General features: G+C 23.6%; 2 protein-coding genes across 2 annotated transcripts; one reads left to right on the top strand and one right to left on the bottom strand.

Annotated features, from left to right (window-relative positions):
• Positions 1 to 20,853: 20,853 nt before the first annotated feature.
• On the top strand, positions 20,854 to 22,091 carry GGS25DRAFT_513909 (Clavaminate synthase-like protein; the record flags this gene model as incomplete). Its single annotated transcript, XM_049262933.1, has 2 exons — positions 20,854 to 20,950; positions 21,064 to 22,091. The coding sequence occupies 2 exons, from the start codon at positions 20,854 to 20,856 to the stop codon at positions 22,089 to 22,091; spliced, it is 1,125 nt and encodes a 374-aa protein (XP_049117704.1).
• Positions 22,092 to 22,197: 106 nt separating this feature from the next.
• Positions 22,198 to 23,460, bottom strand: GGS25DRAFT_530810 (phosphorylase family protein; the record flags this gene model as incomplete). The annotated part of the gene is made up of 3 exons (XM_049265426.1): positions 22,198 to 22,778; positions 22,873 to 23,364; positions 23,433 to 23,460. The coding sequence occupies 3 exons, from the start codon at positions 23,458 to 23,460 to the stop codon at positions 22,375 to 22,377; spliced, it is 924 nt and encodes a 307-aa protein (XP_049117703.1). The 3' UTR covers positions 22,198 to 22,374.
• Positions 23,461 to 24,379: the final 919 nt, after the last annotated feature.

The raw sequence follows: 24,379 nt of genomic DNA, 5'->3' as shown, positions 1-24,379 counted from the left end.
ATTATTAAAATAACACGGATTAACTTAAAAATTACTATTGAAAATTAATATATATATGTATATATAAATTATTAAACTTAAATAATATGGACGTTATTTTTTTCATTAAAAAGGGGGTGATATTAAAATATAACTATAAACGTTAATAGCTATTTTTGTGGCTATTAATAGTTATTATTATGTAAGCATTTCCATAATTACTACTACCACAATTTATTAAACCTTATCCTTTAAATAATTACACCTTTTTTCCCATCACTTATTCCTAACTTTTAACCCCTTTTTAATTTTTTAAGATAGTTTTTTAATTAAACGAGTAAAATTTCTTTAATTAACGTAACGGTTCTTAAAAAAAAATATTTAAAAGTGATTCAAAGGCTTATGGCTTTTTGCAAGTTTTAAGACGGGCTTTCGAATCACTTTTAGATATTTTTTTTTAAAGAAAGGCCGGAGAAATTTTATAACGTTTAATTAATTATAACCGTAATATTTAAAAAAAAAATAAAAAATTTTATAACTTATTTAAAGCTTTTATCTTTTTCGTTAAAAACGATTATAAACGTAATATTAAACGTAATTCCTTTATTAATAACGCTAATAATATTTAAAAAAAACATATTATATCGATTAATTTTATAAATATAATTAAAGCTTACCACTTAATTAAAATGCTAATACATTAAAATAAATTATAAATATACTTAAAATACGTATTTAAAATAATCTTAATCTCCTTTTTTAACCTCGTAATAAACTTATATAAATTCTTTATTTTTATTTTTTAAACACCCCTTATATAACTTTATAAAAAAAGCTTAAATAAATATAAAACCTTAAAACTTTATAACTTAGATTTTTACGATTTAATTATATATATCTCGTTTAATAATTACTATATTAAGTTATATTACTTCTAAAAACTTTAATATTTAATTAATTTAAGCATTAATATTATATAAACTTTTAATATATCGTTTTTAATCCTTAATAAAATATCGATAAATAAAGTTATTATAAAAGTTATAATTAACCATATAATTAACATATATATTAAACTCCTTATATAAGTAAAATACCTAGCCTTTATTTTGATTATAATTAATTATAAAACTTTATTAAATATATTTAATTTTCTTATTAAATCGTTTTTTATACTTAGTTTTAACTTTAAAAGGCATTTTAACATTTTTTATATAAAAAACGTTATAATATTTAAACTTTCCGTCTTTATAATTAAACGCATTAACGCGATATATATTATAACCGTTATTTTTAACATAAAATTATAAAAAGTTAAATAATTCTTTCATTTCTTAAAAAAAAACCGCCTTAAAAACCCTTTTTTAATAGATTTAAAATATCCATTATTAATAAGTAAATAATAAAGTAATAAAAAAAAGAAAAAATATAATTTAATAATAAAAAATAAATAATAAAGATATAATATAAATCTATAATTAAATAAATACTTAAAACATTAAAAAAAATATTAAATATATTACATAAATACATATATATTAAATAAAAAAATAAAACGTACTTAAAATAATTAATTCCTAAAACAGCTAAAATGTAAGAGTGAGACCAGGTAGAGTTAATATGCTGATAGGAATGTATTTAGTCTAAAGCTTAAGGAGTGAAAGAGAAGTTATTCCTGTTTGCTAACGTTTGGCAATCTTATATCTTATAAAGGGGGATCACGTGACATCTAAGACATTAGGGCTCGTGAGGCCTACGAGGCCTAAAGGGCCTTATAAGGTCTTAGGGCCTTACATAAAATAAGGTTATACCTATATATACCGTCGATATTATAAACGAAAATACATATACTCTTACTGCAAATTTAATGTTATTTTAAAAATAATAACGCATTTATACTTTAACTTTAAATAATATAACGTTAAAAAAATAAAAACGCTTAAAACTTTTATTTAATATAAAAAAGCAAGTTAATAGCTTTAAAAAATATATAATTTATAATATCCAAATCTAATTAACACATTTATAATAAGTTTTTATTCTTAGTAATAAAAACTATAATTTAATAAAAGTTTTAATAATTTAAGATTATTATAAAAAATAAATAATAATAATAAAATAAATAATAATAATAGTAAATAAGTTAAAATTAAAAAACCCCTTTTTAACGTAAAGTTAATAAAGCGAAATCTTAATAAATAAAGGATAAATAAGTAAAAGAAATATTAAAAAAAGGTTATAAACTTTTTAAAAAATTTATAAACCTTTTTATAATAACTAAGGTTGCCGGTAAAATAAAAATAAATTTTATAAAAATAAAATAAAATTATTAAATATTAATTTTAATTAAATATCGTAAAAATAAATTAAAGAAGTTTATATTAAAAGAATTAATTAAAATTTAAATATTTTAACGATTTAATTATATATTTAATTACTTTTAATAAAGAGTTTTGTTATTTACACCCCCCTTTTTTGATAAAAGAGCCTTATTCGCACCCCGGTACATGTAAAAAAAGTGAAAAAATGCCGGTCGTTTAAGCGCTTTAATTAACTTTAAACACATAACCTTAAATAACTTTTAATCTAAGAATTAAATTAAAATACATTTAACTTTATTAAAACCGTTTTAACTTAATAATTTAAATAATATATATTTTAAAATAATTCGATTAATAGTTATAAAGTTATTTAAAAAAAAGTGAAATAAATGCTTTATCGTTAATTTAACATTAGCTAAAAAACATTACATAATACATAAACCACTTTAATTTATACCATCTTTAAAATAAACTATAATTTTTAAACTTATATAATTTTATAATTAAGAATCGCATTAATTTAAAATATATATCGTTTAAATTATTTAATTAAATTAATTTAAACAATATAAAATACATTTTAATCCGATTATTAAATTAAAAGTTATATTAAATCTTTTAATAAAAACTAGTTTTAAAGCTTGGATTTTTTACGTTATAATTTTAATGTATTAAAATGTAAATAAAACTTATTTATTAAAAAAAAGGGGTGCGAATAATAAAATTTTATTTTATATTAAAATATAATTAAATTTAATTAAAAGAAAATCTAATTACCGATTAATTAATATTAACCGTAATTTAAGGTAATATATAATTAAAAAGTTATATTAATATTTATTTTAATAATAATTATATAATACTCCTTAACGTGGTTTAAGCGGTTTTAAGGTTTTTAAGCGGTTTTAAGGATTTTTAACGTGGTATTAAAAGTTTTTAATGTGGTTTTAAGGTTAATCACGTGCCGCCCGGCTTATTATTTACTTTTTTAAATAATTTTATAATTATATATTACCTTAATTCGCGATTTATATTAATTAATTAATAATTAAATACGCTTTTAATTAAATTTAATTACATGTTTATAATTATATGTTTTAAAAAGTTATTTAAATTTAATTAATGTGAGTAATTAAAAGCGTTAAATTAAGCTTAAATTTAAAGTTTTAAGTAATGTATAAAAGTGCGAATAAAGCTTTAATAATAAAAAATAAAAGTACGAATAATAACATTTTTATATATTTATTTATTATTTTTATTTTATTTATTATTATCATTATTATAAGTTTTATTATTTATATTACTTTTTTTTTATTAAAGCTTATTCGTACATTTAATACATCTTTTAAAACTTTAAATTTAAGTTTTATTTAATGCGCCTTTAATTACCTTTATTAATTTAATTTAAATAACTCTTTAAAACATATAATTATAAATATATAATCGAATTTAAATAAAAACGCATTTAATTATCGATTAATTAATATAAGTTTTAAATTAAAGCGATATTTCGTTGCAAAGTTATTTAAGTAAATAAGAAGTATTTTAAATAACACGTGATTATATTTAAAGTTATATTAAAAGTTTTTAATGCCACGTTAAAAGCTTTTAAAGCTGCTTAAAAGCCTTAAAGCCGCTTAGGCCACGCTAAAGAGTGCCACGTGACCTTCCTCGATATAATTATTAAGATAATTTTTCAATTATATATCGCTTTTATTTAAAATTTATATTAATTAATTAGTAATTAAATGCTTATTTAATTAAATTTGGTTATATTATAATGCGACATGTAATTAAAAAATTATTTAAGGTTAAAACTATTAAATAAGGTTTAAATTTAAGGGGTTTAAAAGGTTTAAAGGGTTTAAAGGCGTTAAGGGCTGTCACGTGCCTCCTTAGCTGCCACTTATTTTTTTAAATAATTTTACGACTAAGTATTACCTTAATTTAAGATTTATATTAATTAATTTAAAATTAAACACGCTTTTAATTAAATTTAATTATATTATAATGCGACATGTGGTTTAAAAGTTATTTAAATTAAATTAATAAAGGCATTTAAAGACGTTAAAAGCGTTAAATTAATCTTGAATTTAAGGTTTTAAGGTTTTAAGGGATGTATTAAGTGTACGAATAAGCCTTAATAGCAAAAAAAGGTAATATAAATAACAAAACTTATATATAATAATAAAGATAAAAATAATAATTAATAATTTAAAAAAATTTAAAAATAATAACTTAATATTTTAAAAGATTTCATAAATAATTATAATAAAATTAAATATAAAAAACCTTAAACACTTATTAAAAAGTTTAATAAAAAAAGAAAAAAATAAAATTAAATTATTAATAAAAAATTAAGAAAATAATAAATTTAATAAACTTTATTATAAATAATTTAACTCCTTAAAATAACTTAAAATAAATATTCTTTTTATCTTTTTTTTAAAAATTAAAATTTATTTTTAAAAAATTAAAAATATTAATATTTATTTTAATAAAAAATAACATTAAATCCGTAATAAAAGTATATATATTTTATCCGTAATATTATTTAATTTTTTACATAAATTAAATACGCGTATAAATACCTTTATTAAGCTTAATTTAATATTATATTAAACTTATTTTAACTTAGTTAAATAATTTTTTAAAAATCTTTAAAAATAATTATTTTTATCGCTTTAACGAAATAAATTAATTAATATATATTTTAAATTTTTAATAATTATATTAATTAAAATATTAATTAATTTTTAATTAATTCCTTTAAACTTTATTATATTTTATTTTTAATTAAAATAATAAAGGAAATAATTTATACGTAATATTAATCGTAATTTTAACCGTTAATAATTTTTATAATAAAATAATTATAATTGTGTAATTAAAATAAATTTATTTTTTAAATTAAGCTTTTTAAATTAATACTTTTAATTAAAAATTTAAAAATAATTTAAATAAGTTATAATTAATTAATAATTTAATATATATTAAAATTATTAAAATTATATTATTAACGTTATATTATAAATAAAAAGTTAAATATTTTTATTATAAATTTAATATTACTTTTAATTAATTAATTAATTATAAAGCTTTAAAATTTTATAAAGCTTTTTAAGTTTTATAAGTTTTATAAGTTTTATAAGTTTTAATGTTTTAAATATTACGTAATTTTTTTTTATAAAATATAAAATTATTAAGCGTTAATAAACGAAAATAACTTTTTTTTCACTTTTTAAACTTTAAATTAAATATATTTTTATTAATATATTAATTTTATTTAAAAGTTTTATTATATATATTATTTATTTTTATTATTAAGCCCTTAAGTGTATTATTATTAAATATTATATATTTTATAAGTTTATTAAATTTTAAAAGCCGGGGCTTATTTGAGTTATTTATTTTATTTATTTAAATAATTTATTTATTATATATCGTATTACGGTGTAACCGGATTTAATTAAAAAAGAATTTAATTATTAATTAATTAATATTAGTTTTAAATTAAAATAATATATAATTATAAAGTTATTTAAATAAATAAAATAATAAGTTAAAGGGACGTAATTATCTTTAAAGGCATATTAAAAGTTTTTAAGTTATATTAAAAGCTTTTAAACTATTTAAAGTTAAATTTTATTTAATAATTTTAATTTTAAATAACTTTTTAAAATATATAATTATTAACGTGTAATTAACTTTAATTAAAAAAAATTTAATTACGAATTAATTAATATTAATAACATTTTAAAGCGATATATAATTGAAAAGTTATATTAATATTTGTTTTAAAAATAATTACGTGATATTTTTTAACGTGATTTTAAGCGGTTTTAAAGGTTTTAAGCAGCTTTAAAAGCTTTAATATAGCTTTAATCGCTTTTAATGTGGTTTAAAAATTCTTAATATAACTTTAAAAATTATTACGTGTTTTTTATTTTATTATTTATTTATTTAAATAATTTTATAATTACGTATTACCTTAATTTAAAATCTATATTAATTAATTAATAATTAAATAAGCTTTTAATTAAACTCGATTATATATTTATAATTATATATTTTAAAAAGTTATTTAAATTAAATTAATATAAGTAGTTAAAAGCGTTAAAGGTGTTAAATTAAGCTTAAATTTTAAAATTTAAAATATATATTAATATTTAAAATATTATCTTAGCGAGTTTAGCTTAAAAATCAAAAAATAATCGGGTTGCGTTTGCTTATGCCATAGGCATATCATTTTTTGGCCCGTGCACATGTACATATGGGGCCAAAAAAACATTGTTTTTTAATTTTTAGTTTAAGTATAAATTATAAAATATTAAACGGAATAACATTTTAAACTATTTTAATTAAAATTATTAAAATATTATCATGTTTTTTAATAATTATACCATAATAACCACATTAAATCGTTTAAAACTAAGCTATTAATAAAGGTAATTACAATATTTAGCTTTAAAGACCTTTTTTATCCGGTTATAACGTTTGAAAGGCTTTTAAAAACGTAACATTTCAACCTTTTTTAATTAAAATTATATTAAAAACCATTATACTTACCAGTAATTATAACACAATAATTAGATTAAATCGTTTTAAATTAAACTTTTAATAAAGGTAATTATAATATTTAACTTTAAAGACTTTTCCTATTTGGTTACGACGTTTAAAAGGCTTTGAAAAGCGCGACGTTTAAAAGGCTTTTTTAAAAAGCTTTTAAGGCGCGTCGATTGCTGTTTATTATAGTTACGTGAGGCGCCGCGTTAATAATAATCCGATCCGGCCCGGCTATAAAGCAACTTATAACCTGTAATTTGCGGATATTCTTAATTTTACATTCGAATTAATTAAAAGCTTAATAATTTAAATAAATGGGATTAATTTAATTAAATATTTTAAATTAATTAATTAATTAATTAATTAAATTAATGGTGTTTTAATTAAAATTTAACATTATACGCTTAAATTATAAGTTTATATTTATTTTTTTAACTTATTTAATCGTTGTAATTAATTAAAAGCCGATGTGGTTAAAAAGGTATATAAGTATAAACTTATAGTTTAAATTTATTAAAATAATTAAAATAAAATAACATTAAATTTATAATAAAAGTATTTAACTTTTTATCCATAATATAACGTTAATAACGCAACTTTAATAACTTTAATATATATTAAATTATTAATTAATTATAACTTATTTAAATTATTTTTAAATTTTTAATTAAAAGTATTAATTTAAAGATTTTAATTTAAGAAATAAATTAATTTTAATTATATAATCGTAGTTATTTTATTATAAAAATTATTTATAATTAACGTTATAATTAATATCGTATATAAACCACTTTTTTATTACTTTAATTAAAAATAAAATATAATAAGGCTTAAAAAAATTAATTAAAAATTAATTAATATTTTAATTAATTAAATTATTTAAGATTTAAAACATATATTAATTAATTTATTTTATTAAAACAATAAAAATAAATGTTTTTAAGGATTTTTAAAAAATTATTTAAATAAGTTAAAATAAGTTAAAAGTGCCGTTAAATTAAATGTGGTAAAAGTACTTATAAACGCATTTAATTTATATGTGAAATTAGGTAATATTACAAACGAAATGCATGTACTTTTATTATAAATTTAATATTACTTTTAAAATAATATATTTAAAGCTTTATTTTAATAAGCTTAACTTAAAAATTAAAAAATAATTAAGTTATACTTATTTATATTATAAATATATCATTTTTTAACTTATATATATATATATGTGGGGCTAAAAAAATAATATTTTTTAATTTTTAATTTAAGTATAAATTATAAAACGTTAATTAAAATAATATTTTAAATTATTTTAATTAAAATTATTAAAATATTATTATATTTATTAATAATTGTTAATCTTGATATAAATATCGTAAGATTAAATTAAAGAAACTTATATTAAAAAAATTAACTAAGATCTAAAAACCTTAGCTATTTACTTATATATTTAACTATTTTTAATAGAAAAAGCATTTAAGGGTATATAACAAGTGGCTTTATCACTACCCCCACGCCTTTTTTTTTTTGTTTTTTTTTTTTTTTTATATATGCTTATAACTAAGAATTATCACGATCCAACCAAAACTATCGATCCAAGCATTTATCTGATTTGTTTAACCTTTTTCAGCCTCCCCTGCCCTCTTTTAACGATATAAACTATTTTCTAATTAACTTATTAACTGTTTAAAAGGATTATAATAAGGGTATCGATATCATATATAAGAATTAATTTATCGGTTAAGTTTAATTCCTTAACCAACTTTAATTTATTAAGGATAAGTTGGTAATTCTTATTAAACTCCTCGATAAACTATATAACATTTTACATTAAAAGTAATCTTAAATATCATTTGTTAAATTTTAAACCATAGTTTTTTTAAAATATTAAATATTCTAATATAAAGCGGCCCTTAACGTAATTAACTTAATGTTTCTTAAGTTTCTTAATCTTATATAAAACTAAATCGTTATTATCCCTGTCGATAAAAACTTAACCCGGCTTTAACCAACGCTTTAATCAAAGGTTTATATTAATAAATATAAAAGTAAAATAAGCGATTAAAACGATACGATAAATCTGTTAATGCCATAGAAAATTTAGCTTATAAGCTAAATTCCTAACCTTCTTCACAACTGTAAAAAAACCTGCATATTATTTAAACCACTTCCGTTTTAATTTTTTAAATAAATAATAACCCTTATAAAGCCTAAGAAAAACCTCCTCCCTAATATTAAATTATCGAAAATTCCGCTTAATATCGTAATAAATCTTAACGTTAACTATAATGTAATTAATAACGACTTAAACTTCTTACTAATATATATCTTTTTAAACCTTAAAATTTATTATGTCGATATTTACTTCCAAAATAAATAATGGGATACAAGGTTTAAAGCCTAATATAACCTCGTTTAGCAACCTCTTAAATATTAAATAGTAAAAATTATTAAAGTTATGTTAAAAAACGTTTAATATTTTATCTTAAGGAATATTAAAAAAAACAACGCATTAAAACCTTATTATAATCTTAACGTTTTAGTTATACCTTTCACTCGTATTATTTATTTAAATATAATAATCTGTTATTATAACAATCTTAATGCCGTTATAACGCTAAAACGTTTATTATATTTTACCGGTAAATTTTTAATTTTTATTTGTAATTATTTTTACCGGAAGGCCTTAATCTATTGCAATAAATATCTTATAAAACATTTTAGCCTAATTTTTAACGATATACGTCAAATATCCGGAAATTAGCAAAATCTTTTTATTAAATTTATTAATAACCGTTATAAAGAAATCGTAATAATTATAACTTAATATATGCTATATAATCCCTTTAATATTAATTTTAAATAAGTTAATTATAAAATCTATATAAATCGTATAATAAAAGATATTAAATTTTATAATTAATTTTAATTCCTTTAAAGCTTTTTAACAATTTATTTAATTAAATTAATAATATAAATAATAAGCAAAATACTAATATAATTTCTTTGCTAAATGTTAAACGTTAAAGCTGTCTAAGTTATATATTATATAATATAATCCAAAATAATACTTTCCATTATAAACCGTTTCGAAAAATACTTATACTTAGTTTTTAGAAATATATAACTTTTAACAGCCATCTTGCCCTTTTATTTAAAAAAAGCCGTCGTCTTTAAATATATATATAAAATTTTAAGCTAAACGTTACGCTTACTTTTAAATTTTTAACTTAACAATAATCTTAATAAGATAAAAATCGTTAACATACTCAGCCGTTATAGCTTATTTTTTAACGTTATCTATTTAAATATATATTTTTATTATATAACTAAAATCTAATAACAATAACAAGGAATATTTATTATAATTATGAGTTTTGCTATCCGCACCCCATAAAATTGCTATCGGAGCTTATCTATATCCTAGTATATGAGAAAATGCTTAGCGTTTAAACGCCGTTGGTCCAAGCTTTCCAGCTAACTTTAATTAAAAGATCCAATATAACTTCTAACATAGGAATCGGATTGAGGTATATCTAAGACCATTGAAATTGCCTTAATTAAAGCTTCCAAACGATATATGGTTCAAATTGATATAACCAATAGCTATAAAATTATTCAAATTAAAAGATTGTAGTCTATTTTAGAAAAGGTACAAATTAAAATGGTTTGTATATTATATGATACCCCTCGGCTAGCGTTACGCTAGCGGTAAAGCGTCTATTTCAATCTTTTCTAAATAATTTTGCAACTACCAATCGCATCAATTTAAAATATATATCATTTAGACCGTTTAATTAAGCTAATTCGAAAGATATAAGATATATTTTAATCCAAGTTTTAGATTAGAAGTTATGTTAAATCTTTTAATTAAAGCTAGTTGGAAAGCTTGGACCAACGATCCTTAAACGTTAGTTCTAGATGTACTAAGATGCGGATAAGCTCCGATAGCAATTTTATAAGGTGCGGATAGCAAGACTCATAATTATTATCCTTTATATTAAAGTTATAACTATATTATCTAACATCGTTAAATATTAAATAAAAAAATATAAAAGGTTTTAAATTAAAGATAAAAGATATATAATGTTAAAAAATGTAATTAAAATTATCGATAATATCGTTTAAAACGTTTTCTATTTCCTTAATAACCTCCTTTTTATCGTTAGGGTTAAATAATATTAGCAAATAAAATAAAATATCTAATATTAAATTTAACTAATTAAAGATATATTAAATATCTAAAAAAAATTAAAATAAATATATTAAAACTAATATAAGCTATATATTTAATTTAACTAAATTAATAAAATATAAAAAACTTTATTTATTATGTTACAAATAGACTTATAATTTATTAAAACTACTATAAAATATTTACACGATTAAACTTATACCTAAAAATATCAACAAATTTATACCAAATAAAATACTTCTAATTTTATAGCTTAATAATTAATCTCTACTTTAATAAATATTTTATTTAAGAATTAAATTAAATATATATTATCTATATTAAATATATTATCGTTTTATTTATTCTTATAATAAAAAACTATAACGTTATAGCTTTATTTTAAAAAAATATTTATTTTAAAAAATATAATTACATTATAATTCTAATATATCAAATAAATTAGATTTGTAAGTTAAGTTTAAAAAAAGTAAAAGGTTTTTTTTTTATTATCATAAATTTGAATATAACATTTTTTACCTATTATTTTCTAACTATCAATATTTTCAAAACATTTTTAACATTATTTTAGCGATTAGTAATCAATTTTGTCTTCCACTTTTACAATGGTTTAGCTTTTTGGTTATATTAGGTAATATAACGCCTTAAGAATCCGGTTATTTTAATATACATTTCTAAATTATAAAGGTTTATAAGTTAAATAATTTTTTATAAGGCGTTTATCTGGCTTTATATTAGGCTTATGCTAACGTTATTAACTATAAACTTAAATAACTAAATAATCAAATATTTAATAAAAGATTTCGCCACAATTAATTATAGATTTAAATTTTAAAAACAAATAAATAACTTATTTAAATATTCTAAATAAATATCTACAAAAATAAAACCAACCATGATATCGTTTATATATACACAGATAAAATCTTAGAACGCCTATAATTTCCGGTCTATAAATTTTTACGTAAAGGATATACTATTATAAAAACCTATAAAAGCAACTTTTAATACCTTTAACCCCCTTAATAATATAATTACCATTCAATCTTAATATAAAAGCCAAATCTAGAATTAATAAAAGAATTTTAATATGTCAATAATAATAATATATTTCTTACCGCATATCCTATTTATTATTTTGTTTTAAGAAGGTAACAGGTAGGAATTTAATATTACAACCTTATTTAAAACCTTAAAATCTACTACTATATAACCTTTACGCTATCCGTTAATATTCTTCCATAATATAAAAATAGGATAACCAAATAATATAAGATTTTTTATTTAATCAATTTTTCTGTCCTAATACATATTGTCAAAAACTTTATCGACCATTTTTCTATCCTTAATATTAAATAAATAAACTTTTATAATTAAACCGATTTAATTTTATTAACCTTTAATAAAAAGAATTTTTATCATCTCGTTCTTTTATATATTAACGTAACTAGGCTAATCTTAGATATTATAACGTTCGGCTAGTTTTTTAACTTTTTTAATAAATTTAATATCTAAGTCTTTTTCACATATAAAAACCCTTTATTTAATTTTGACAAATGATAAATCAAGTTATTAAACTTTAAAAAAAAGGATCATAAAAATCTCCTTAATTTTAAACATAGCTTAAACGTTTTAAAAAATGGTCTACTAAGCAGCAAAAGTATGGGCTAGTTTATTAAAAATAATTATATTAGCGTTAAACTATAAACCAATATAATAAACATCATATTTGTCTTTTTTAATTAACGCTATAACTATTTAAGCAAAAAAAGCTTTTTCTTAAAAAGTCTAGATTATGCTATTATTAATATAATCGTATAAATATTTTAAAAAAATACGTTTAGGTATTATTATAATATTATCTATTATATTTAAGTAAAAGATAATTTTAACGATGTTTACATTAACAAATACGTTAATTGTTCTATTATATATCTTTATAAAAACATAATCTTAAATAAAGCTAAAATTATTTAAAAATAATAATTCGATATATAATACGGAGATTTATACAAGCGTCTTAAACGAGACAATTGTTTTTATAATGCTTAATACCTTTTTATGTATAAGGTTTTACTTATAAAATATTATAATAAACATTATAATATTAGCGTAAGAGGCAAAAATTATAATAAGTTTAAAATAATTTATATTAATTCCGTAAAAATATAAAAAAGATATTTCTAAAAAAAAATTTAATTTTAACAGGTTAAGATTAACCCATACGTTAACAATAAAAATCTCTTACTTACTTTTACCATCATATAAACCATTAATTATAAAATTAAAAATAACCTTTTTTATTATTTCGATTATGCTACTAATTCCCTTAACGTTATTTAATAATATTATAATAATTTATACGTTAAACGTATAAATAATAAGCTAATCTTTAAATATTATTACGTTTAAATAACTAATATTAACATATATTATTGTTTCTTTAGAATTTTTAAGGGTTATAAGGAATTATATATATATATATAATATTAACTTATTACCAACGTTTAAATGTCTTTCTAATAATTAGATTATAATTATATCGAAAAAATCATTTGTTATAAATACATCCTCATTATTAATATAAATTTAGAAATTAACAGCTTATAAGACCGGATAATTCCTATAAACATAACTAATAATATATATAAAAAAGCTAACAACGTTTTAAAATATTTTAAAATAAATATTATACGTATAAAAGACTACGTCTTCAACAAAAAAATCATTTTTACAACTTAGGTAAGCGTTAACAATTTTCTTAATTTCGTCGTTAAATTTTATATACATCTCCTTATAACTTTCTTTTTATTCCTTTTTAAACATAATATATTTAACTTTTTATAACTTATATTTAGTTATCTCCACATTTAAATCGTTAATTTTAACTTAAACCTTATCTTAAATCCCAGCATATTCATTAATATATCTAATAAAGTAAACCTAACGTTAAAAACGTTAAATTTACAATCTCTAACTATAATAAAAACCACGTCTAAAATAAAAATTAAATCCTTAACCACAACTGTAAAAACCTCCTTAAATACCAACCGATTAATTATTATAACCTTAAAATCCAGCCAAATAATTAAAACTTAAAAAATACCTTAAACGATAATAATTATCTTATAGGATAAAACCATTATAATAACCTTAACCGGTATAACCTTATATAGTATAACCACATTTATAATCGATATGTTCACACCAATTATCTAAAAAATAAAATCTTATATTTTAATTAACATCCTTCTTATTAAAAGCGGCGTTAACAATAATCAACTTTTAGCTAATTTCAATAATAAAAATCATAAAAATAATAAAAAAATTAAAAACTTGGCGGTATAATTTAGCTAATATAATCTTATCCTTATAAAAACGTTACTTTTCTTAAATATATTATAAATAATTATCTAAAATAACCTTATCCTTTAGCTTATTAATAAATTTATAAAAATCAATTACCAAAAAATTATATATTTAAATAACTTATTAATTAATAATAATAAACCCACAATTTTTAATATATCTTATAAATTCTATAACTTAAAATATTATGTTTACGTTTTAAACAAGTTTTGTTTTATTATATATTATTATTTATATCTTTTTAAAAATGTTAATAAGATTAAATTTATAAGCCTAAATAATTTTAATTAAAATAAACTTAAAATTATTACAATAAAAAACCTACTCGTCCGATATAAAATAAACCTAAAACCAAATAAATATATTATTTTAAAGCAATTAAATAAAATTAATAAAGATAATACCAGCCTTAACTAAATAAAAAAAATGGTTATAACACATATTGTAAAATAAGTTAATGTTATGCTAATATACATTAAATCCGATAATCACGTAATTTCCAACACTAATAAATACGGAAGCGTTAAAATAGAAATACCTCATATATTATAATTTCCAGTTGTAAAAATTCTTGCCTTTTTTAAAAATAGCATTTATAGTAGTATTAATACTCCTCAAAATCTCTTAAATAATGTTATCCTAAAGGATAACTTTAATTATAACAGCTAATTTCATAACATATCTTTATTAATCTTTGTTTATTATAAATTTAAAAAGTTTTCACACGTTAACATAAATAATATCCGCTTTTAATAAAGAAAAATGAGGTGGTAATGGTAAATATAAAAGCTACTAGGATAATAAAGGAGGTTTTATAAGCAAAGGTAGTATTATTAAAAAAGCTATTAATCATAGTTATAATTATAATATAAAAAAGGTTATTAATAATAATAATAATTAAGGTGGTATTAAAAAAGCTATTAAAGGTAACTGCGGCAATAATATTATTAATAATATTAATAATAATAATTAAGATAATATAAAAGAGGTTATTAATAATAACTGCAATAATAATATTATTAATAACATTATTAATAATAGTAATTAAGATAATATAAAAAAAGCTATTAATAATAACTATAACAATAATATTACTAATAATACTATTAGTAATCCATCCGGAGGATATTTTAATAATAATAACGATAATGATAAATAAGGTAAAAATAATAGATAAATATATAATAATAAAAACAAATATAATAATTATAATTTAAGGAAGTTTAAAAGCAATAACTTAATGTCCTATAAAATTCCACAAATAATTATCGTAAAACTAAACGTAAATAACCTTAAAAGCTTATTAAAAAGTTTAATAAAAAAAAGAAAAAATAAAATTAAATTAAAAAATTAAAAAAATAATAAATTTAATAAACTTCGCCACAAATAATTTGGCTCCTTGGAAAAATAAACATACCTCTTATCCCTTTTCTTAAAATTAAAATTTATATCGGAAAAATTAAAAATATTAATATTTGTCTTAATAAAGGCATTATTTAAGTTTAATAAGTCATTAAAAAAGTCTTATAAGTTATAACTATTAAAAAAAAAAAGTATAATTACCCGATTATCTTTTAAATTGTGTTAAAAGATACGTTAAAACAATTATAACTTAATAAACTAGAAAATTACCCCTAGTTATAATATAAGAATTTTAATGTTAAAAAACGACACGTTTTTCAAAATTTACAACACAACTTCTAAAATCTATAAAATTTACAGGGTTCCTGCCGTTACTAAAGATATAAACCTTATAAATTTATGTTTAAAACGTTTAAGTTTAAGGGATAAGGGGGTTTCTTAAAAGGGTTCCTATTATATTAATATAAAAAATCTTAGGTAATTAGATTAAGCAACGCCAAGAACCAGCTTATTAATGCAAGTAATCACCTATTTAACCTTAAATTAGTTAATATGTTATTTATTAAAAAATAATAACGTTTTTATATTTTAGTTCTAATTTTAGATAATATAATATTAGGAGGGTAAGGGCGTTTAAAACTCCTATTTAATATAAGGTAATAAGTTAATAACTTTAAGGAATATTTAATTTATAATATCGGGATTTAATTAATATATTTATAATAAGTCCTTATTCTTAATAATAAAAACCGTTACTTAATAAAGGTTTTAATAATCCAAGATTATTATAAAAGAAAATAGTAATAATAAAATAAGTAATAATAGCGGTAAATTAGGAAACCCCTTTTTAGCATATAGTTAATAAGGTAAAATCTTAGTAGGAAAAAGGTAAGTAAGCAGGAAAAATGATAAAATAAAAAAGGGCTATAAGCCCTTTAAGGAATCTATTAACCCCTTTATAATAACTAAAATTGCCAATAAAATAAAAATAAATTTAAAAAAAATAAAGCAAAGTTATTAAATGTTAATCTTAATATAAGTATTATAAGATTAAATTAAAGAAATTTATATTAAAAAGGTTAACTAAGATTTAAAAACCTTAATTATTTATTTATATATTTAATTACTTTTAATAAAAGGAGCGTTCGAGGGCATATAACAGGTGGCTTTATTAATAATTATATTATAAAAATTTAATTAAATAATTTTAAATTAAGTTATTAATAAAAATAATTATAATATTTAACTTTAAAAACCTTTTTTATTTAATTACGATATTTAAAAAGCTTTTAAAAACGTAATATTTTAATTTTTTTTAATTAAAATTATGTTAAAAATTATTATATTTATTAATAATCACGATATAATAATTAAATTAAATCGTTTTAAACTAAGTTTTTAATAAAAGTAATTATAATATTTAACTTTAAAAACTTTTTTTATTTAATTATAACGTTTAAAAAGTTTTAAAAAACGTTTTATTTATTTTTTATTTTTTTTTATTTTAAAACTATTATAATAAAATAAGATGTAATTACGTTAATGCCGCGTTAATAATAATTTAATTTAACTTAATTATAAAATAATTTATAATTTATTTTATAAACGTTTTTAAATTTTACGTTTAAATTAATTAAAAATTTAATAATTAATAAATAAAATAAACGTAATTAAATATTTTTATTTATTTAATTAATTAATTAATTAATTATATTTTAACGAAAATTTAACATTATAAGCTTAAATTATAAGTTTATATTTTTTTTAACTTATTTAATTATTATAATTAATTAAAAGCTGATATAATTAAAAAAATATATAAATATAAACTTTATAATTTAAATTTATTAAAATAATTAAAGATTTAATAATAAAAATAAGTAATATATATAATAAATCTTTTATTTAAAGTTTTATTATTTACACCTCTTTTTTTTAATAAAAGGGTTTTATTTGCACTTTAATATATGGAAAAAAGCGATAAAATGTCGGTTATTTAAACGCTTTAATTAATTTTAAACATATAACTTTAAATAATTTTTAATTTAAAAGTTAAATTAAAATATATTTAACTTTATTAAAATTATTTTAATTAAACGGTTTAAATAATATATGTTTTAAATTAATGCGATTAATAATTATAAAGTTATTTAAAAAAAAGTGAAATAAACGTTTTATTATTAACTTAACGTTAAGTAAAAAGTATTATATAATATATAAACCACTTAAATTTATATTATTTTTAATATAAAATATAATCTTTAAACTTAAATAACTTTATAATTAATAATTGCATTAATTTAAAATATATATTATTTAAATTATTTAATTAAGTTAATTTAAACGACATAAAATGCACTTTTATTTAATCCTTAAATTAAAAGTTATATTAAATTTTTTAATAAAAATTAACTTTAAAACTTAAATTTTTTACGTTATAATTTTAATCCATCCGGAGGATATTTTTATACTGGAACTTTTTCAGAAAATTACTATGGGAAATTATTGAATTAATTACGTCATCAAATACCCCTGTAATTCCCAAAAAACCCGTGCAGGAAAATCAGGATTGGTCAGATCGTTCTTAGCGCCAGCTGCCCGACAGCCGTGCGTTCTTTTTAAAAGCTTTTCATTGGCTGCATTCCATTAAAGCAAACGCTTTTTATTGGCTGCATCCCTTTATGCCAGCTGTCTCAAACTTTGTCAACCATAGCCGTGCGTTTCTTTCAACGCTTTTTGTTAGGACATGGCCATGGACGTGGATAGGTGGCCATGGACGTGGATAGGTGGATAGCCACTCCCATGGCTATCCATAGCTGTTGCCGTATGGGCACATCTCCATTGCTGCTGCCGTATGGGCACATCTCCATTGCTGCTGCCGTATGGGCACATCTCCATTGCTGCTGCCGTATGGGCACATCTCCATTGCTGCTGCCACAGCTTGCTGAACCTTATCGGTGTATATATAGCTAGCCAGCCTGAGACGCTGGGAGCTCAGCTCTCTTCTTCTCTTCTATATATTGATTGACTGATTGACTGATTGACCTTTTGAGTCCCATCTCTTGCTACGGTTGGAAGACCTCCAACCCCCATACCATCCCGGTTCATCCGAAAGGTGAGCAATATGCTCACCCAGAAAATCCTCAGACCTTTTGGTTGTTGAAGGGTTAATCAACAACCGTCCCATCCTTATCCATTGCCCATATCGTTATTCATCCATGGACCCTATCCTTATTCATTGATCAACCATGGACCCCATCCTTATTCATTGATCAACCATGGACCCCATCCTTATTCATTGATCAACCATGGACCACATCCTTATTCATTGACCATATCCCTATATATCAGCAGAGCCGCAAGAGCCTCAACGCACAGGCCATCGGCAGAGCCTCAGACAACCCAACACCACCTTGACCATTTAGGGTTTAAGCACATGTATCCCGTTAGGAGGACTGTCTGGAGTTACTTCAATTATTGAAGCAGCACGGGTCAGCTTAGAGATTAGTATCAGGGATTAACACACATGTGTGTATGTATTGGACTTGGATAACGTGGACGTTATCCTTTCCATTGAAAGGGGGGTGATGTTAGGACATGGCCATGGACGTGGATAGCCACTCCCGTGGCTATCCATGGCTACTGCCATGTGGGCATCTCCATGGCTGCTGCCACAGCTTGTTAAACCTTATCCTCCGGATGGTTACGCCTTCCTTCCGTCACCCATTCCCGACTTTTAACCCCTTTTTAACTTTCTAAGATAGTCTTTTAATTGGACGAGCAAAATTTCTACGGCCAGCGCAGCGGTTCCTGAAAAAAAAAATATCTAAAAGTGATTCGAAGGCCCGTCCCGGAGCTTGCGGAGGGCCACGGGCCGATGAATCACTTTTGGATTTTTTTTTTTGAAGGAAGGCCGGAGAAATTTTATATTAAGGTGCGAATAAAGCTTATTTATTAAAAAAAAAAAAGGTGCGAATAATAAAACTTTTTATTTAATTTTATTTTTATATTAATTAATTAAATTAATTATATTTTAATAAAAATTTAATATTATATATTTAAATTATAAATTTATATTTATTTTTTTAATTTATTTAATCGTTATAATTAATTAAAAACCGATATAATTAAAAGAATATATAAATATAAATTTATAATTTAAATTTATTAAAATAAATAAAGTTTTATTATTTATACCCTTTTTTTTAATAAATAAGCTTTATTTACACCCCGGTACATTAAAATCGCAGCGTAAAATGTCCGAGCTTTAAAGCTAGTTTTTATTAAAAGATTTAATATAACTTTTAATTTAAGAATTTAATTAAAATGCATTTAACTTTATTAAAACCGTTTTAATTAAATAATTTAAATAATATATATTTTAAATTTATGCGATTATTTATTACAAAGGTATTTAAGTTTAAAAGTTGTAATTTACCTTAAAAATAATATAAGTTAAAGTGGTTTGTATATTATGTAATGCTTTTTACTTAACGCTAAGTTAACGGTAAAACATATATTTCACTTTTTTTTAAATAACTTTATAATTATTAATCGCATTTATTTAAACGATATATCGTTTAAAAGCTTTAATTAAAACGGTTTTAATAATTTTAAATACATTTTAATACGATTCTTAAATTATAAATTATTTAAGGTTATGTGTTTAAAGTTAATTAAAGCGTTTAAACGGCCGGCATTTTTCAGTTTTTTTTCCATGTATTAAGGTGCAAATAAAGCCCTTTTATTAAAAAAAAAATGCGGATAATAAAACTTAATAAATATATATATATACACGGGTTAAAAAATAATGTTAATAAGCGTAGCCCGTTATTTTTTAATTTTTAAGCTAAGCTTATTAAAATAAGGTTTAACACGTTATTATTTTATAATGTTTAAAGGGATATCTATGGGAACTGTGGGACCAGCCATGTGACCCACATGGTCCGTTCCCATAAGAAAGGATCGATCCTTTCCACCAACTTAACAACTACAATAACAATCATCATTCTAACCTTTATTTGCAACTACCCGTGATCACGGAACCACCTTTTCTGTTCCAACAATATCATGTCGTCCATTGTTATAACTCCTTTTCTTTCTCTTAACTCCATTCGCATGGACTTTGGAGCCATTGTTTCAAATATTGATATTCAATGCCTTACTGGTAAGACCTATGCATTACATGTCGTGATAAAGTCATACACATAAAGGAGAATACCCGTGAAATCGGTAACCTCCTCTGGTAAGCCTCTCACTTAGGTTACAGTCACCTAACAGATGCTGACACGACCATAGATGCTGACTTTAACATCATCCATGACGCCCTTTTCACCTACCAGATTCTAGTCTTCAAGAACCAGCATGGTGTCTCTCCTAGGGCTCAGTATGATCTAACACGCAGATTCGACCCGTCGGGCACTTCGTACGGCCATGGCAAAACAATTGACGCCAAGCGTAGCATTCTTCATCCGGATCTCAAGACTATTCCCCATCAACCCCAGGTTCAAGTCATTGGCAATGGATTTGTTCCCGAGTACGAGGGCTTAAGAGATATACACCTGAAACATCCACATCACAAGACCTTTCACGCGACTTCCATCCCGGCTAATGAAGACTTGCATTTTACGCGGTTCTATAGATGGCACATCGATGCTGCTCTGTATGAACTTGCTCCCCCGGTGGTAACTACACTCCTTGCCGTTAAGGTACCACGCGGCCGACGCCAGGTTTGCCGGTACGATGACGGGACTGGTGATGAGTTGGAGGTTCCCCTAGGCACTACTGCGTTCGTTTCGGGCTACCTGATGTATGACCTTTTGTCTGAGGCTGATAAAGAATTTGCCCGTACGACTACGGTCGAATACGCTCCTCATCCATATGTATGGATCAGCAACGCAAAATCCCGCTCGGACGGGCTAGGCCTGGTTTCGCAAGGGCTAGAGGTAACTCTCAATGATCTACCCCCTATTGAAGACGACAAGATCCAGATTCTACCTCTGTGTTGGCGCAACCCAGTAACCAAAAAACTTGCCCTCCAAGTACACCCATCTGCTGTCCGAAAACTCCACCTGGCCGACGGGACTGTGAAAGACGATCTTGCCGAGGTCCGCGGAATTATACACCGGCTTCAGCGCCCTGGTATTGCACCGCGGATGGTTTATGCTCATGACTGGGAAGAGGGAGATTTCGTACTTTTCCACAACCGCGGGCTACTTCATTCGGTGGTGGGGGCATTTGCCGAAGATGAAGTTAGGTTATTCAGGCAATGCAACGTTGCAGCAAGTTATTTTCCAGAAGGGCCATAAATGTATCTTTGAGGGTTAACTCTCAAAATTGATCATATATTTCTACATCTTGAGGGCTATGCTGTCTTGTTCGTAAAGGTTCCTATCGTGTTATGGGTGTATTTTCGGGAACAAATATGGTGTTCTTTGCTATGCCTCTTACTTATCAAGAGGTTTTATACAAGGAGCAGTGTATCCGGTAATCTACGGAAGCGATTCTATTTCTATGTATCGATGACCTTAATCCTCTCACGACTCCTTTGTGCTTTCTTAAAAAATTCCAGAAATTTTCGTGGGTGGCCACTCACCCCGACAAGAAGCCTGGGAACAGGTATTCAACCCTTTTTAGTGCCTCGGGACTGCGTCCCTCAGGCTTGGTACAGAACATGACAGCGCCCTTGCTCGCACCCTCCCAATGCTTCCCGGTGACCAAGTCACTGTTGTCTTGCTTGCACAACTCGTCCAGTACAGCACCTACCAACCGCCGTGCATTTCTACTATTACTTTCCATGTAGCGCATAACCATGGACACGTCTACGTCTTCAGTGGTATGCCAGCAATCGTAGTCAGTGGCCATACAAATAACCTGAAAAGCCATTTCTGCCTCTCTCGCCAGCTTGGCTTCCGGTAACAGTGACATACTAATGACCGAACCACCCCAGGAACGGTAGAGGTTCGATTCGGCGCGGGTCGAAAATTGAGGTCCCTCTAGTCACCAAGCGCAATTAGTAGGCGCACGTACGGAGGTGTAGGTGTCTAGGACACAAAACATAGATGATTTGAGGTAATTTTAGCCACTTACCCATGCAAATGGCAGTTCCGGCCCCGTGCAATACGACACCATCACCCTGCATAGACTTAGCGCACTGACGGACAACCTGGGCGATCTTGTCGTCATAGGGGTCGCCGAATGGCACATGACCGACTAGGCCACCCTCAAAGAAAGTGAAAGGGCGGATGCCCTTGGTACGGTCTATGACCTGGTCGGGTATGACAAAATCCATGGGCTTGATTTCCTCTTGGAGGGAGCCGACGGCGGAGAAGGCTACGACACAACGGACGCCTATGTGGCGCAAGGCAGCAATGTTGGCACGAGCAGGTATCTCATGAGGGGCATACTGGTGGTAATCCCCATGGCGAGCAAGAAAGGCGACAGGAATGCCTCCATGTTCGAGGATTAATATTGGTGCAGACGGGTATCCCCATGGTGTCAGTGGGTTAAGACGGGCGATGGGCGTATAGCCATCGATCTTATAGAGCCCCGTCCCACCTATGACAGCGATATGGACGGGTCCTGTGGTTTTGTCAGGTCGAGTTGCGGGAAATCGCAAGAATATGGCAATGTGTCAATGGAAACCTTACGGTCGAAAGTCTCGGGAAGATTAGACATTTTTCTCTTTCTTCTTTTCAGTTTATAAATTGTCAAACAATAGAAAACTCAAGGTTTGTCAATATTAGGTATGTATGTAGGTATGCATGTATTTATGTATGATTCAGATTGCTTTCGGTATTCAAGTAGTAGTAGCAGTAGTAGTTGTTGTATCCATCCTTTCCATTCAATGCGACCAAAATTTTACATGATAGGTACTAGGTTAGGGCACTACCTAGGGTATGTAATAATGTAAATAATAGATATCAAGGTTATCACCGATAACTATGCCCCTCCTTCTTGTTCCTCCCTCCTGTTCCTCTTCGCTGCCCCTCTATACATCTCTGCCCATCCTTGATTCAATGTTCCTTGCTACATGTACATAACTAACCTAGTAACTTATGATAGGTACATATGTAATGTACAGTATGTACTAAGGTTAGGTAGTATGTACCTAATGCCTATACATACTAGGTAACTACATATATGTACACACTACGTAGCATCATTGATATCTGCAACTTGAAGTAAGTATTATGTACTATATAGTGAGCTACCTACATATATTATTCAGTGGTGGCTATAGAGACACCTTTGCATTATCACGATGTGGCTGTTGCTTTCCTCTTCCCGGTCTACTATGTATGTAGATAGCAATCTTCATACCGGCTAATGAGGTCGACGAATGATATCACGCCACTGATCCGTTCTATACCGTACCAAGTCCATTTGGGCTTCTTACCGGCTATGTGACAATCTTGCCCGCTTCAATGGACATATATTCCCACCCTAATCGTCTTGATGATATGCACTGTAGCCGGAAGAATGGCTTGAAAGTGCTCGAAGGTGGTGTGTGACGAGCATGGGCTATCAATACTGCGCATAGCCTTTGTGGTCTCTATGTGAGCTCTCATCTCCTTCATCTCCCACCTCATCGACT

Source organism: Hypoxylon fragiforme (assembly GCF_022984875.1).
Source record: "Hypoxylon fragiforme strain CBS 206.31 chromosome Unknown GGS25scaffold_4, whole genome shotgun sequence".
Classification (NCBI taxonomy): domain Eukaryota; kingdom Fungi; phylum Ascomycota; class Sordariomycetes; order Xylariales; family Hypoxylaceae; genus Hypoxylon; species Hypoxylon fragiforme.
This window is presented reverse-complemented; position numbering and strand designations above follow the sequence as displayed.